Here is a 17,555-nt window from a genome sequence, read left to right on the forward strand (position 1 = left end):
GACCTCCTGCACCAGCTGGGGTTCACTATCAACGTGCTGAAGTCACACCTGAGTCCCTCTCAGACTTTTATCGGGGCAGTTCTGGACACAGTGCGGTTTCCGGCTTAATCTCCCCAAAAGCGAGTCCAAGACATTCAGGCTATGATTCCGATCTTTCAGCCTTGGTCTTGGGTTTCGGTGAGACAGACTCTGAGGCTGCTGGGCCTCTTGGCCTCCTGCATCCTGCTAGTAACACATGCCAGGTGACATATGCGGGCTCTGCAGTGGGACATGAAATTCCAGTGGGCGCAGCATCAGGAGAATCTCTCCGACATGGTCCAGATCTCGGAGGGGACTGCGAAAGACCTGCAGTGGTGGCTTTCGAATCCCAATTGGGTCAATGGCAGATCCCTCTCCCTTCCCCAACCAGAGCTCTCAATAGTGACAGATGCGTCACTTCTGGGTTGGGGCAGCCACGTGGGAGAGGCGGAGATCAGAGGCCTCTGGTCTCCGGCAGAGTCGGGACTCCACAAAAATATGCTGGAGCTCCAGGCGATCAGGCTTGCGTTGAAAGCATTCTTTCCCTCTCTCAAAGGGAAAGTGGTGCAGGTGTTCACGGACAACACTACCGCCATGTGGTACTCCAACAGGCAAGGCGGGGTAGGGTCCTGGACCCTATGTCAGGAGGCACTACACCTCTGGACATGGCTGGAACATCAGGGCATTACCCTAATGGTTCAACATCTGGCGGGCTCTCTCAACGCCAGAGCAGACGAACTCAGCTGCCGATGCACTGTCGATCACGAATGGCGTCTCCATCCGGAGGTGGCGCAAGGTCTCTTTCTCAAGTGGGGAGAGCCTTGGTTAGATCTGTTCGCCTCCGCAGAGAATGCCCAATGTCAGCTATTTTGCGTGTTGGAGTTTCCAAGGCGGCACTCGCTCGGAGATGCTTTTCGTCTTGAGTGAAATTCTGGCCTCCTTTACGCCTTCCCGCCTATCCCTCTTCTGCCCAGAGTTATCAAGAAGATCGAGAGCGACTGGGCGCAAGTTATCTTGGTGGCTCCGGACTGGGCTTGAAGAGTGTGGTATCCCGAGCTACTGAGCATGCCCATTGATACTCCACTCAGACTGCCTCTTCGGGCGGATCTTCTGTCGCAGCAGCAGGGGACGGTCCTCCACCCAAACCTGTCCAACCTCCGCCTTCATGCGTGGAGATTGAGCGGCAACAGTTGACTGCAGACTTCGGGTGGAAGGGCAAATGCCATGTTATGTTGGCAGCCAGGTGTGAGGAAATGCCTCCTTGGCATGGTTACCCCCTAACTGTTTGCCTTTGCTGATGCTAAGTTATGATTTGAAAGTGTGCTGGGACCCTGCTGACCAGGCCCCAGCACCAGTGTTCTTTCCCGAAACTGTACTTTTGTCTCCACAATTGGCACAACCTTGGAACTCAGGTAAGTCCCTTGTAACTGGTACCCCTGGTACCAAGGGCCCTGATGCCAGGGAAGGTCTCTAAGGGCTGCAGCATGTCTTATGCCACCCTGGGGACCCCTCACTCAGCACATGCACACTGCTTCACAGCTTGTGTGTGCGGGTGGGGAGAAAATGACTGAGGGGAGTGCCATGTCGACTTACAGTGTCATAACAACCTCACACTGCCTGTGGCATAGTTAAGTCACCCCTCTAGCAGGTCTTACATCCCTAAGGCAGGGTGCACTATACCACAGGTGAGGGCATAGACACTGTAAGAGCATTTTGCTCATGCAGCTACACCATTTTTTAGACATTGTAAGTGCAGGGTATCCATAAAGAGTATATGATCTGGGAGTTTGTCAAACACGAACTCCACAGTTCCATAATGGCTACACTGAATACTGGGAAGTTTGGTATCAAACTTCTCAGCACAATAAATCCACACTCATGCCATTGTGGTATTATTGAGAAACACACATAGAGGGCATCTTAGAGATGCCCCCTGCATGCCAGCCCAACTGCTAGTGTTAGGCTGACCAGTTTCTGCCAGCCTGCCACATCCAGACAGGTTTCTGGCCACATGGGGTGAGTGGCTTTTTGTTTCTGACCACAGATTGCACAGCCTGTCCTTTGTGGAGGTGTTTCACACCTCCATCTACAGGAACCGGTAACACCAGGCTTGAGCCTTTGAGGCTCACCGCCAGGTATTAAATGCCCCAGGGCACTCCAGCTAGTGGAGATGCCCGCCCCCAGACACAGCCACAACTTTTGGCGGCAATTCCGGAGGAGATAATGAGAAAAACAAGGAGGAGTCACCCTCCAGCCAGGACAGCCCTCAAGTGTCCTGAGCTGAGGTGACCCCTTCCTTAGAAAATCCTCCATCTTGCTTTGGAGGATTTCCCCCAATAGGATTAGGGATGTGCCCCCCTCCCCAAAGGGAGGAGGCACAAGGATGGTGGAGCCACCCTCAGGGACAGTAGCCATTGGCTACTGCACGCCAGCCCTAAACACACCCCTAAATTCAGTATTTAAGGGCAACCCTGAACACAGGAAAACAGATTTCCTGATGACCTAAAGAAGAAGAAGGACTGCTGACCTGAAAACCCCGCAGAGAAGCAGGAAGACGACAACTGGTTCTGCCCCAGCCCTACCGGCCTGTCTCCTGATTCAAAGAACCTGCACCGGCGACGCATCCTGCAGGCCCAGCAACCTCTGCCAACTCAGAGGACTGCCCTGCAACTGAAAAGGACCAAGAAACTCCCGTGGACAGCGGCTCTGTCCAAACATCCAAGAAGAAACTATTTTTGAAGGGACTCCCACTTCACCTCTGAAGTGCTAGTCCCCAAAACTCTGCACCCGACGCCCCTGGCTCGTGTCCAGAGAAACCAACACTGCAGTGAGGGCCCCCAGGTGACTCCCACAATGTGGCCACCCTGAGACGACCTCCCTGCACCCCCACTGCGACGCCTGCAGAGAGAATCCAGAGGCTCCCCCTGACCGCGACTGCCTGGTAACAAAGAACCCTATGCCTGGAAGAGGCACTGGTTCCTCTCGGGTCTGGGGACTGTGGGTGCAACTACTGGTGCAGGAATGACCAGCAGGCGGCCTCATCCTTGCCCAGTTGGTGTCTGGCCTGAGAACCCCCCTGTGCCCTACCTGCATCGCCAGAGTGACCCCCGGGTCCCTCCATTGAAACCAACCCAAAACCCGACACCTACTTTGCGGCACAGGGGCGGCCGGGACCAGTGTACAGCGGTTGTATTTTGTGTGCCTGTTTGGGACCCCCCAAGGGCTATACAAACCCCCCATGGTCTGCTCCCCGAGGACACAGGTACTTACCTGGTAGCAGACAGGCGCTTATGGAGACTAGGGGTGCTCTGGTTCCAATGTCATTTGGGCCCCTCTTTGACCTCTGCACCTGACTGGCCCTGTGTTGCTGGTGCTGGGTGTTTGGGGTTGACTTGAACCCCCAACAGTGGGCTGCCTATGTCCCCCCCCCCGAGAACAAACATGTAATTGCTTTACTTACCTCAAAAACTGACCTGTACTTACCTCCACCAGGAACTGTTGAATTTTGCAGTGTCCACTTTTAAAATAGCTTATTGTCATTTTTGTACACTACTGTTTTCATTCACAGTTTTGTCAAGGTTCTATATTTGTCTATGCCAAGTACCTAACAATTTATGTATTTACCTGAAATCTGAATTTTGTGGTTCTAAAATAAATGAAGAAAATAATATTTTTCTACATAAAAACCTATTGGCCTGGAGTTAGGCAATAAATGGGAACACACACTCAAGTCTTTGCTGTGCACACACAAGCATTTAGCACTACCCTCTGATAATAATATTTGTGGTAGTGGCAATAATAGATAGGCCTACTGCTCGACCACACTATCAACCTCTAATGCTCTAATGGGAACCCTTGGACTCTGTGCACGCTATCTCTCACTTTGAGATAGTATAATGTAGGAAGTTGGCTCTGTATATGTTGCTTTTGAAAATCTGCCATACTTCGCAACTCAGTAACAGTTTAAACATAAGTTACAGATGAAAAAACAGCCCTTTGTGTCTGAATATTTTTGTATTTCAGCTTTCTTTGGGAAAACCTTAAAGTAATGACTCCTTGCTGATTTCAAGAATTTTGTCTACTTTTCAGAAATGTATAGCTATCTGGGGCGGTCCCACTCCCATTTCTATCACTAACGGGAAGGGGACTGAAAGCACAACATTTGGCTTTTTGCTCCGTTTAGGCATTTTACTAGGACATTGTGTTACAAAAAAAAAATAGGAAAATGGGCAGTCTGCCTGTTCCTGAAAGCTGGGAAGATGGTGATGTTAGCAACACAAACCCTTTGTTGATGCCATCAGCAGTGAAATAAACTGTTGCAGAAGAAAGCATCTCTTTTAAACCATTTTTCCCAAAAAGTAGTTGTATCTTAGCTAATTTCTCAGTACCCTCCAGTCGAATTCACAAACCCTGTGCACCTTTAGAGTCCCCAGGCTGTTGGAAAAAAGTACACAAATTTGGCATGGAGATCTTATGCTCCCATAACTTTTTGTCCACATAAGCGCGAACTACCCCAAAAAAGCAAAACAAAGAGCTTAGCGGTTGGAGGGGAATGCTTAGCAGCAAAGGGGTTAAGAACTAGACCAACTCTGCTTTGGATCACTCGTTTTTCTTTTAGTCCTCAGAGCAATTAGGTTTAGCATTCATTCCCAACTGATTCTTGGCATGTGTGCATGCACTACTGAAATATCTAGTAGCCAGGGCTTCTGGATTATGCTCTGAAGAAAATTTCGAGCAAAATCTTGCTGTTAGGAAGATTTATCACCTGAGGAAATTTGACCATGGTTTATTATTCTTCTCCGCATGTTGCCCCTGGAACCAGAAGGTCAAGTTCAAAGTACGGTGCATTATGCAGTCTTCCACGGCACTGAATAGTCCTGCATTCGTGGTCACTTTTCTGTCCATCACCCCACATGCACGTTGTGCTCTATTCTCAAGCTGCTACTTCACATTCAGCACATCTGTAGTGCGTGGATTGGTGGTCGAGCCTTATTTTACCTTGGCCCTGAAACCTGGAATGACCTTCTTCTGCTTTAGAGAACCTCCCAAAACTGCCTGCATTTCAGAAAACTTTTAAAAGCAGCTGTCTCGACGACTGTCGCTGAAGCAGTTTTCCTCGTTTTAACCACATCCCCTCCTAATACCAAGATGCCTTCAGTCGCATTCTGGGCTTTGTAAATAAATACATTTATTAATTTATGTATGTATGAATGTGTACATACCATAGTTTGAACATGTCCAACGCATTCGAAGGAATAATACACTCCGCCATCAGTCATCTCCTTCAACACTTCATGGATAGGCTTGGTGTAGTCTTTGGGATTGATACACTCAGTGGCTCCTAATTCTTTAGCCTTCGCAAACTTGTCTGCATTGATGTCTATCCCGATTATTCGTTTCGCTCCCGCGGTTTTACAGCCAATAACAACTGAGAGTCCAACGCCTCCTAAACCGAACACAGCACAAGAAGAACCAGGCTCCACCTACATAATCACAATGAGACACTGTTAGCTAACATTTTCCAGGAATTGCTTTATAAAAAATAGATTTGCAGTTTCGTATTTTCTAGAGGCATACAATGAAATATTGGTGGATATTTTAAAAACGAAGGGATATTACCTGGGCGGTATTGATGGCAGAACCATATCCGGTGGAAAATCCACATCCTATCAGACAGACCTTATCGAGTGGGGCATTGTCATCGATTTTGGCCACAGATATTTCGTCCACGACAGTGTACTCAGTGAAGGTACTAGTGCTTATGAAGTGGTAAACCAACTTGCCCTTGCAAGTGAACCTGCTAGTCCCATCAGACATTAGCCCAGTACCTTTTTCGAGGCTGTAAAACAAGCACCCATATTTTATTTTTTAGAAACTTTACAATCACCCTTCGTGCTTTAAATTATTTTTATATTTAAAAAAAAAAAAGTCAAACGTACTCGCTCTTCAGACAGAAGTTGCTTTTAGGGTTCTGGCAGCAGCTGCACTCCCCACACTGCGGAATAAAGAGTGGAATAACTTTGTCCCCTTTGGAAACAATTGCAAAAAATGGATTTACATTTTTTTAGATAAGAGTGTAAATGAGAGAAGTACAGAGAAGAAGTAGTAACAATTCAAAACAACAATAAAGAAATATAATGCTATTGTTACTCAGTGTAAAATTTTCAAAATATTTTTGACCTTCTGAATCCGGTTACCTCTTTATCTCCCTTACTCCTCAGCCTTGTCTATCTGGAAGGCGGAGCTTCTCATAAATAAACAAGTCCAAACTTGCCAGAGAATGATCTCCCCCTTCCTATTGGTAGGCTGCTGGGAAGGGAGAAAAGCACTAAAGTGGCAGCTGGTAAGCAGTCTGGTATTTTTCAGGATCACAATGTCCAGTATTTGGTAATAGTTTAACGTGGCCAGGTTTTGAAACATTACAACCAAGCACTAACTCTGATATCATACGTGTGTTCAATAATTAAGTTTAGAACATTGATACTGTTGGGCATCCCACCTAATTGCCATTAATGAACGGATCCACGCACGTCAAGGCCACCCCACATATGACCTGGATGAGAATTGGGGCCTTTCCAGGCAATATCTACACTACCTATACGGGAGTAAGGGGATGCAGTCCCTTCTGCAAGTCACTAGGGCTGGTCTGGAGGCCTGGCATAAAACCATGAAAGCCACAGGGTGGCCTCGTAAAGTCACTAAAGAGATGCCCCTATGGGAAGTCAGCTGGCTTCGTCAGATTACCAAATTGACTGGTTTTGAGCATTGGGATGCCATCGGCATCTCCAAGCTCGCGGATATACTGCAGCAGGGTGAATGACTGCATGGATGCAAACAGCATTAGGAGTTTCACCTTATCCATACGTTTCAGGTGAGCGTATTGAAGGAACTGTGTATCCCCTCATCCTGTCAGGCCTAAGGGGAGATGTACCGGACTATGCTACACTGGAAGGTTGTGTCCTCATGGAGAAGCTGGGGAAGGGGGTGGTCTCCATTATATACCGCACTATCAACAACAACATGACAGACACCCTAGGCACTGAGATCTCAACGACATAGAAGATGTACACTGGGAAGCTGCTTTGATGCACCTGCAAGAAGTAGCCATAAAGTCGAGGCTCAGATTCATACTTTGCAAAATTCTACACAGGGTATATTATGACCGCGTAGATTACACAAATAGGGTTGGGCACCAACACCACGCTGCTGATGTTGCTGTGAGGCAACCGGGACATTCATATACACACTCTGGAAAAGCCCCCCTCACCCTCCTTACCAGACACTACTAGGACGCCATTATCACCGAACTCTCAAACCTCGGGTCAGTGGTTATTGGGGTCCCTTCGGTTTCCCCAGTAAGATAAACATCTATGCCATACCCCCAGCTTCTATTTTATTCCCTCGCCTTGGCACCCCAGTGTCCAGTGCCACCAACAAGAACTTAGCCACTCTTGTTTCATGGGTAAGATGGATGGACTCCTATATGACTATAACAATTTCCGAGGGCATCCCCTGCTGCGGTAGGTTACATTTTCTGCAAAGTGTGGGGTTGGTGGTGAGAATACTACAGGCTAGAAGTGATGGAAGACATTACGACATGAGTCCTAGCCTATCCTCATCACGGAGACAAGACAAAGAAGGGGGCCATTTAGGTAAGGGTCAGACACTCGACTATTTATAGACCCTGTGAACTTTGTGTTGATTGAGACTCCGCCTGGATACCGTGAACATAACTGTGTAACGTCTTTTAGATTGCTGATTATGTGGCTTGACCTTGTCGTTTTTACTGTTGTTACATATGTATTATAATGAAAAAGTAATTAAAATATTAAAAAAAAGATTAGAACATTGGAATGTAGAGAGATCAGTTAAAAAACACGAAGTAACTCAGGGCCAGTATAGACCTTCTGCTTCAACATTTCAATGCATGTGCTACCAAGGTAGAGTGTTCTAAATTAAAAAGGGTGACACAGTGAGTAAAATGTTCTAATAACATTACAGTGCTTCTGCTTAGGGCTATACCAGTTGTTAAAAGCCTTCAGCCTCATTATATGTGCTCGCCTGCTTCTTGGGCCTGTAACTCAGGATCAGGGCCTTTGTGCTATATAAAACTACAAATGGTCTGTTTTTTGCAAACTTGTTCTTAAGGCAATGGAGCACTTTAAATGAGCACTAGTAACATTAAACAAGGTTACATTCATTTTTTAGGCAAGGGGAAAATTAATATAGCCGTATAGCTCAGTGGAATTAAACATAGTGCCCCATTTCCAAAGTTGGCAGCTCGAGCTGACACCGAGACTCACAGCCAAACATCCGGTGATTCTGAGCAAATCTCTCATACAATTTCAAACTTAACATAGACCACTAAATATTGCTGCATGGGACAGATAGGGAATTAAATGCTGACCATTGAAGAATTTTATGGCAAGGGATGGGTGTAAGTATGGTAGTAGGCTTTTTTTATTTTTTATTTTTTTTATTCGGTCTAGAAATAGACCATTAAAAAGCATCGAAACGAACCATACATCCAAAGAAAAACAAAGATACAATTAATACACTCCTTGTCCAACAAACCAAAAGTTAGATGATACTCCTTAGTTGATGGCTCCTAGGTTATTGCATACCATCTACCAAGACAATTTAAAAAAGAAACAAATGGTATACTGTATCTTTTCCAATATTACCTATAAAAACTGTTCTAAAGCAAATTGTACATAAGCAGTGGTTCACAGTACTCCATAAAATATTTCATATTTATAAAAGAATAAAAACCAAACATTTAAAAGGGTGCCATAAAATTAACCTCAGTTCTTGAGTAAAATATTCATAAGAAAATAATCTTACTATTTACAAGGAGCTATACGCTACCCTATTAAGAATCAGGTAAGTAAGAAAACCCAGTAAAAAACGCAAACACGGATAAAATCTAATATCATAGGTGAATCGGCACAAATAATCAGGTTTAGGTGCCCTAATCGTCTGAAATCCTCGTCCACAAACTGCTGGTCCTCTCCTCAGTAATTAGACTAGGATCTGAAATAGTCCTGCTACGAATTGACCATGCTGCTGACAAAAATTTGGAGACAGACCCTACTATCAACGTAAAAGTATCATATTTGCATAGTCTATAAGCGGTGGTTCGATCATGCAGTACCTTGCACAAAGGGATAATCCACTTCCCTCGAGGGCATTTATACAAGGGGCAGAAAAATAAAACATGCTCAGGAGTTTCCTTACATAGGTGGCAATTTATGCATTTATCAGACATGGGACTGTTGATCGACCAACGGGCCGTGTAGCTGTTGATTGCTAATGTTCCATATCTGAAATGAAGGAATAGGGCTCGGGCACGTGCTGGTATGGGGAGATCCCAAAAAAATTAGGGCCGGGGTTCGTGCTTGACCTGCAGAAAATCATCTGTCAGCCGACCTAGCCCATTTCGGTGAAAAAACTCATCATGAATTGTTCCCCAATATCGCTTTTTGATCAACAATCTAGCGTTAGCAGGGATTGTCTCAGGATTCTCCCAATAATGGGGGAAGCTCAGCTTAACCCAGGCTGATTTAATCTCCCTCAACCAACAAACTTTTTCCCATCCCTGGGAAGGTGGTATAAGATCTTTAATTGCTGTCCTGAAGAGCTCAAGTTCTTCGGTTTTCCATAATCGAACCCAATATAGAAGTGGCCTTAAACTTGCTGTATCTTTGATGCTATTTATACCCAGGTCTAATCTTAGAGGGATCATGGTGTGCCCTTCCCTAGTCTAGATATGTGTCTAAAAAAATTGTTTTCTTTGATTTGGAGAATATCCAATTGTCTATATGAACCCCATAGTTCCGCTCGGTAAAGGGCAGCAGCATGGATTTGGACTTTATAAATTTCGGAAATAGGGATCAGAGGGGGGCTTGCTGCGGTATTAGCCTTTCGTTCTAGCACTCCACCCCTTTGGCTGATAATAAGTGCCCCTTTTCTTATGGCTGCATCCCAAGTACCCTTATCTGATAATCTAATACCCAGATAATCATACTCCGTTACCCTCTCCAAAAGGACTGAATCCATTGCAATGTTTGCTTTTATCTTCTTATTCGAGGTGCTGTATACCATAAGTTTTGTTTTCTTGGCATTAATATCCAGCCCATAATCTCTACAAAACACACAGAACTGATTAACCAAATTTTGGATTCCCATAGATGTTTTGGCCAACAGGATGGTGTCATCCGCATAGAGCAGGCACGGCACTTTATTCCCGGCCAACTTAGGAGAATCGTTGGTACAGTTAGCTAGATAGTTAATGGAATTATTTTTGTATAGGAGGAAAAGGGTAGGGGCTAAGACACAACCCTGTCTGACTCCTCTTTCAATGGCGACTGGATCGGTTAAATCGCCGTCCTTACCACTCCTACTTTGTGCATAGGTATTCTCATGTAATCGGACCATAAGTTTCAGAAGACCATTGGGGATGCCCATATCGGCTAATGTCAGCCATAGCTGGTTCCTAGGGACCAGATCGAATGCGGCTCTAAGATCAATGAAGACCACAAACAGGTTACCCCCTCCTACTTCCACAGTCTTCCATTTGATTGTTAAAAATCTTAGAACTTGATCTATGGTACTGACTGCTGGCCTAAACCCTGCTTGCAAATTAGAGATGGCATTAGTTTCTAGGATCCATTCTTCAAGATGAGACAGGATTTGCTTTGCAAATATTTTTTGAAAATTGTCAAGTAAGGAAATTGGACGATAATTGGCAGGGTCAGAGGGACTGCCTTTTTTAAAAATAGGAACTATCTCCGCTCCCTTCCAGGAGCTCGGAACAGGTGCTCCTGCAGCAACTGCATTAGAAACCAAATTCAAGTATGTGGCCCATATATCCGGGTGTGACTTGTACAGGTCACCTGGAATTTTATCAAGACCTGGGGCCTTTCCCCATTTCAGTGAAACAATTGCCGCCTTAGTTTCTGCGAGAGTGAATTTAATTGGGGGGGCCTCGGAGGACATAATATGGTTCAGTTCCCCAGTAGTAACATCTGTAGGCCCTGAGTATAATCGGCCAAAGTGATTTGTCCACTCCACGGGGAGTATTGAGGCACCAGGCAGACGGCTAGGTTCCCCGCTAGTGTCGGCCGCCAGTTTCCAAAATCTCGAGGTATCATTAGCTTTTGCAGACTCCAGAAGGGAAACCCATCTAGACTCATCCCAACCCCTGCGGGTCCTGCTAAGTGCCTGTTTATAATCTTTCCTTGCTTGCCTTATAAACTCTGACTGACCCCCTCTAAGAGCTCTAAGTAGTTTGTGCTGTGCTTCCCTGCATGCGGCACTAAACCACCTTGCACTACACTTCTTTTTTGCTTTACTGGCAATCTCTTTAGTAAAAAGGTGTTTTAGGGAATTAAATAATTGTGTATGGGCTATTAGGAGCCCTTCACCATCTTCTACAAGCAGGGACATGCATTCCATTAGATCGGCCAACAGGCTGTACAGAGTTGTCATGGAACCTAAGTCGGTGTTCACAAATTCCCATTTGACATTCCGTCTGTTGTTTGTCAGTGCAAGCTGTTGTTCATAAATCTTAGGACAAGGGGCTTCAAGTAGAGGTAATAAACCTCTGACTGCTAAGATCAGTGGCTCATGATCACTTTCCTCATGTTCTAAAATCTTCACATCAGCCATGTGACCCCACAACTGAATGTCAAGCAAAATATAATCTATCTGGCTTTTCTGGGCTCCACGCCTGAATGTAAGATGAAGGTCAACATCCGAGCGGGAGCGACCATTACAGGCCCGAAGACCGTGTGCCAGTGTGATGTCCACGACTTGGTGTGTTAATCTGTTTGTTCTCGGTCTTTTGCTTGACACCAGTTGAGGGGTGCCCCAATATGCGTCCTCTTCTTTATATAGTTCCTGGGCCAGCAAGTAGGGCCCAAAGGTAACATTAAAATCCCCTGCGATAAGAATATAATGGGAAGAGGTTTTGCAGGAGAGAAAACTATCCAAAATAGTCAGAGCGTCTGACTCGTATTTGCTGCCCAGGCTCCTATTGTAGATGTTAATTATTAGGAGCGGTTTCTCCTTAAGGGATGGTATGATCAGACCCATCAGATCGGGACAGCCCATGTCTACTGGTTCAACCCTACATTTGAGGGAGCAGCTAAGCCATATGAGCAGCCCGCCTGATGGTCTCCAGGAGGTCACCTTGGATGCTGGGACCCAATAACTTTTGAAGCCAATTCTATATTTGGGCTCTAATGCCCACGTTTCTTGAAAAAGGCATATTTTGTGTTCGTCTATAAATTTGCCCCATTCAGGGATACCTATTTTATTCTCCAGCCCAGCGACGTTCCAGCTAAGAACTGTGTGTAAACCATCTGTTCTGCCTTGTGGAATTTTGACCGTCAAACACCCTCTAGCGAGTGAAGTGCCAAGGGAAGGGTTCGTACCCCTCTTAATCATAGCTAAACTAGCCTTGGTTAGAGTTTCCACTGCATTATCACCCGAAGAGTTGCTCGCCCCACTTAAGACGGGGCCTGGCGTAGTCAGTTCAGGTACCCGGACCGGCTGGGTAGACCCACGGTTGTTGGAACCTAATGATTCCGGGGCTGGGTTACTCTCATGAGCCACGCCCTCCTTACTAGCTCCCCAAGTACAGATCTCCCTGCTCTGACCACAAAGGGAAGGAGGGAGGCTATTTTCTGTCCTGGAGAGTTCTATCTGGGCTGGTGAAAGGATTGGTGTGGGGTCTCGGATATCTACAATAGAGGTCTGATCAGTCTCAGGACAACTTGTACCTATTCCTTGTGTTCCACTAGTTCTGGTTACAGGGAAATTCTTATCCCAATTTCTAGTTCTTTGAGACTTAGGTGGACCATAGGCGGGGCTGTCTTTTAGTCAGTCAACTTCAGAGAGAGAGGGTGAGAGGGGGCTACATCCTATCTGGGGGACAAACTGCTTCTGAAAACTAGTGTAACCGCTGGGTGGCATTAGCGCCCCCTTACTAGCTGATGTGACTATGTGAGGATAGAATGCCTGGAGTCTACACAAAGATACTTCTTCTCCTAAAGGGTTGGATTTGCACACATTCAAGGAGAGCTGCTGAACATGGGTGGGTGAATCGAAGTGGATAACAATACAATCCCCCGTGCCGGGGTTCTTAATTGGTCCCACCCAACCCACCCCCCTCACCATTATTATTGAACATACCATGTGGAATGCAAATCTGGCGTTACTGTGTAACCAATGTATAACCTTGTTTTTCAGTTCTATATATGATTCAGAAATGTTGGTTTTAAGTTTAGGGACACTTGTGATGACAAGAACATATGGACAGGATTCCGGCGGTAGGTGTAAAGTTCCCAGGTTGGTTCCTGCGTCCCTATACATCCGATCTAATGATGAACAGTTTTGATCGGGAATGTCTTTATAGGATTTCGTTCTCATAATGTTGGAAGGAACAGCTCCTGCATTCCCCCTCGATAGGGAAATGGCGGTCTTGGGACCCTTGTCCTTTGAGGAGGCCGCCAGCCTGCCAGTTAAAACCCTCTCTGGTTGGTACCGAGGGTCTGGGCCGTTCATTGAAGGGTTGAGATCCATACCCAAAGGTAAGGGAAGGTTACTGGCACTATTGTCCAGAAGGCTCGAGGGGAGAATTTGGCAGGGAAGCTGCAGGTCCGGCGAGGGGGGAGTGGCCAACTGCTTGGACTCGATAAGACCTCCCAATTTCTCCTCAATGGCTTGTAGGTGGGTTACTATAGGGTGTAACCTCTTAGAAAACTCATCTTTTATGCGTTCTATTATATAGCCAATTGCTGGACAATCATCAATAGGTGCTTGAGCTAATGTGAGACCCTTGCTCTGAGTTGATACATTAGGTACGCCATGGTTGGGAGAGCTCTGAATACGGGCCCGTTTGTTCCTTAAATTTACCTCGCCTCGTTTTCTTTTGCCCTTTATATTGTGCTCTGGATTAGGTACAGACCTATCTGGAAGCGGCTGTGTCAAATCAGGTGGCTGGGTAGCATTTTCCTGGATCTCCACAGTAAACTCTTGGGAAATTGGAGGTGAGATAGCCGGAGCAGACTGAGAATCGGGTGGGTGAAGGGGTTGTGTTGGAACTTGGTAGTAGGCTTGTTCTTGTTTATGTGCTATTAGATTTTCTGTAAAAAAAAAAAAACTACAGAAGAAGAGGTTGATGACATTGCACTTTCTGTGGATTGAGAAATATGTGGGTCTAGTAGGGGGTTTATGCAGTGTTTGATTATCTTAAATTCCCTTCTGCTTCTGTTGGTGGCTTCTTTGGTGTGGTTGGTTTAGTACTTAGACTGCTTTGACTGATTTGATAGTGGAGTCCCTCTGCTCAACACACAGCTCATCATGAGTTCCTTGGGAGTTCTTCAATTTTCTATCCTGTCTGCAGATTGAAGACTTCACTGACAATGAAAGCCAAAACCTTCAGCATCATTGTACTCTGATCGTTTATTGTGTGTTGTTACCGGGGCGTTGGTGTTCAGATAGCTTTCCAAAACAGTGCTGATTGTGTCAAAAGCCAGCACCCTTCTAAACAATGAGTTGATAGAGGGAGAGATGAGTTAAAGCATTAAGGCCCTCATTACCACCCTGGCGGTCGGTGTTAAAGCGGCAGTAATACCTCCAACAGGCCGGCGGAAAAAAAATGGGATTACGACCGTGGCGGAAACTGCCAACATAGACAGCCACTTTAACACTCCAACCACCATGGCGGTACAAACAAACAGTGCGGCGGACACCGCCAACAGACAGGCGGGAGACAATGTACCGCCCACCCTATCACAACACGGCTATCCGCCACCTTTTCCGGGGCGGAATCAACGCAAATAAAAACACGGCGGAAACAGTACACAGAAGGGAAAACACTCACCTCTCCACACCCCACGAGGCACCAGGATGCCATGGAGCCCGAATTGCAGATACTGCCAGCGATGGTCTTCCTGCTCCTCTATCAGGAGCTCCAACGACGGCGGCAAAGAACCACAGTGAGTACTGCACCTACAATACAGGGGAGGGGGGAGGGAAAAGAGAGTGACACACACATGCAACACCCCCACCCACAACACCATACACACAAATACATGCTGCAACATTACAATTGTGACAATCATTTAATTTTGTCCTTGCGTTATTCAAAGGGGGGCGGGGGTTGTATATGTAATCAATAAACATCCATTAGTCAAAATACAAAATCCAGTACATACAAATATGTACACCAACTACACAAGTCCGAATAGTGCACCAATCATTGTCCGTGGACCACTGGGCCCAAAATGCATGGGCGAGGCCCCCACATGATACTTGACTCCAAACGGAGAGAACACTGGAAGGGCATCACATAGAAAATATACAGGCACCTCAGGGGGGGACACCTCAGCCTGATGAACGCACTACGCCACTGCTCCACGAGGGGGCTCCATGCCCACTGCTTTATCCTGGGGAGTGCAAAGCCACAGTCTCTCAAGTCTTTCCAGTGGGTGGTTTGCCCACTGCTTTATCCTGGGGAGCGCAAAGCCACAGTCTCTCAAGTGGATAACAGTCTCCACTGGTTCTGGAGAGGGCTTTGTGCCCAGAGTGCTCCATCCTGTCAAGGACTGAGGTAGTGGATGTATCTCTCCACTGGTTCTGGAGGGGGCTTTGTGCCCAGAGTGCTCCACGTGCATTGTGGCCGGAACAATACACTCGCCTGGGTGTGTGTGCCACGAGATTGCCTCCATGGCGTATCATGCTACCTGTACCTCAGCAGAGACATACCCCACACTGCTGCGGCTTCGCATTCCATATGCAGGTGACAACTGTGATGACAGTGATGCTTCATGGAAACTGCCCAGGGTCCTGAAACTCACCACCAGCCTCGGATGACTGACCACTGGGGATGGTAGCCATGTCTGCGGTGGTGCCACTGTCTGAGGATGTCGTGGGGCCGCTGGCGGTGCTTGCGGCGGTGTCAGTCGCGGCAATGCTTGCGGCGGTGTCAGTCGTGGCGGTGCTGGCGGTGGGGTCTGTGGCAGCGGTGCTGGCGGCGGGGTCGCTGGCGGCGGTGCTGGCGACGGGGTCTGTGGCGGCGGTGCTGGCGGCGGGGTCTGTGGCGGCGGTGCTGGCGGCAGGGTCTGTGGTGGCGGTGCTGGCGGCGGGGTCTGTGGCGGCGGTGCTTGCGGCAGGGTCTGTGGCGGCGGTGCTGGCTGCGGGGTCTGTGGCGGTGCAGGTGGCGGTGTTCTCCGCCGTACAGGTTGGCGTCCACGTGGACAGAAGGTGTGACACTGGTCCCTCAGTCGGTGCCACCATGCCCTCTCCTGACCTGCCCTTTAGTTTTTTGCCCTTCCCCACCTTTGAAAGGGGATAGTGGCAAGACAGCTGCGCCACCATCATTTTCCCTGACCCCTTGGTGGCAGGTGTTTTTGGCTTCTCCCTCTGGGATGTGGGCACCTTTTTTACCTTGGCAGGTGGCGGAATGTCCTTGCCCTCGCTCCGTGGCACACTGGCAGCCCTGATGGTTGGCGCACTCCATGACCCCGCAGTTGCTAGCACCACTGTGCCTGGGGATATGGTGACTGAGGTGCTGGGTTGGGACCTGGAAAGCCTGGCCCTAGGGGAAGGACGGGGGGGAGGTGTAGGGAAGAGGTCAATATTAGCCAGGAAACGTTTTTTAGACACACTGAGACGGGTAGATGGAGGGGGGTTGGGAGTGGAGGTAGAGGTAGAGGTAGAGGTTGCAGGAGGTGTACGTCTGCTGAATGCGGGTGGTGCATGGGCTGGAGGCTGTTGTGAGGTGGATGGCTGTTGGGTGGGTGTGTGCCTGCGTTTGTGTACTTTGGGAGGAGGGCTCCCAGACACACTGGGAGAGGACACTGGGGATGTGTGAATGGTAGTGGGGGTGGTGAGTGCATGTGAGCGGTGTGTGGTGATGGGCGTGCTGGTGTTGGAGGTAGTGGCTGAGGATGTAGTGCTTGCAGGTGTGAGTGGAGACGAGACTGGGAGGGAGGAGGGAGACATGGAAGAGGGGGGCACAGTGGAGGCAGTGGATGTTGGTATGTGTGCATGGGTATGATGCTTGTGTGAGTGCCTGTGGAATGTGTGGTGCTTATGTTTGCCAGAGCCACCCTTGTGTGTTAATGTGTGTGCATGCTGGTCTGATGGTGTGCTTTGGATAGGCTGAGGTACAGGGGATTGGGTCTGGGTGGAGGAAGTTGGAGGGGGAGGCTGGACACAGGGACAATGGCTGCCATCAGTGCTGAGGCCAGAGCCTGAAATGCTCTCTGTTGGGCTGCCTGGCCAGAATGAATGCCCTCCAGGTATGCATTTGTTTGTTGCAAATGCCTCTCAACACCCTGGATGGCATTCAGAATGGTAGACTGCCCAGCAGTGAGGGATCTCAGGAGGTCAATAGCCTCCTCACTGAGGGCAGCAGGGCTGACTGGGGCAGGGCCTGAGGTGCCTGGGGCGAAGGAGATGCCCACCCTCCTGGGTGAGCGGGCACAGGACACACGCTGATGGGCTGCTGGGAGGGCGGTGCTGGT

The 17,555-nt window shown here is 47.8% G+C and overlaps 1 protein-coding gene and 1 long non-coding RNA gene across 2 annotated transcripts in view; one reads left to right on the forward strand and one right to left on the reverse strand.

Moving 5' to 3' along the window:
- Positions 1 to 17,555, forward strand: part of LOC138299809 (uncharacterized) — a 282,390-nt gene that overhangs the window by 242,447 nt on the left and 22,388 nt on the right. The window lies entirely within an intron of this gene.
- LOC138299803 (alcohol dehydrogenase 1-like) overlaps positions 1 to 17,555 on the reverse strand; it is a 204,689-nt gene that overhangs the window by 87,229 nt on the left and 99,905 nt on the right. Inside the window, exons 4-6 of the mRNA XM_069238372.1 lie at positions 5,958 to 6,045; positions 5,638 to 5,857; positions 5,241 to 5,501 (exon numbers count right to left, since the gene is read on the reverse strand). Coding sequence (XP_069094473.1) covers positions 5,241 to 5,501; positions 5,638 to 5,857; positions 5,958 to 6,045 — 569 coding nt within the window. The remainder of the gene's footprint in view (positions 1 to 5,240; positions 5,502 to 5,637; positions 5,858 to 5,957; positions 6,046 to 17,555) is intronic.

Source organism: Pleurodeles waltl, chromosome 1_2, assembly GCF_031143425.1.
Source record: "Pleurodeles waltl isolate 20211129_DDA chromosome 1_2, aPleWal1.hap1.20221129, whole genome shotgun sequence".
Taxonomy (NCBI): domain Eukaryota; kingdom Metazoa; phylum Chordata; class Amphibia; order Caudata; family Salamandridae; genus Pleurodeles; species Pleurodeles waltl.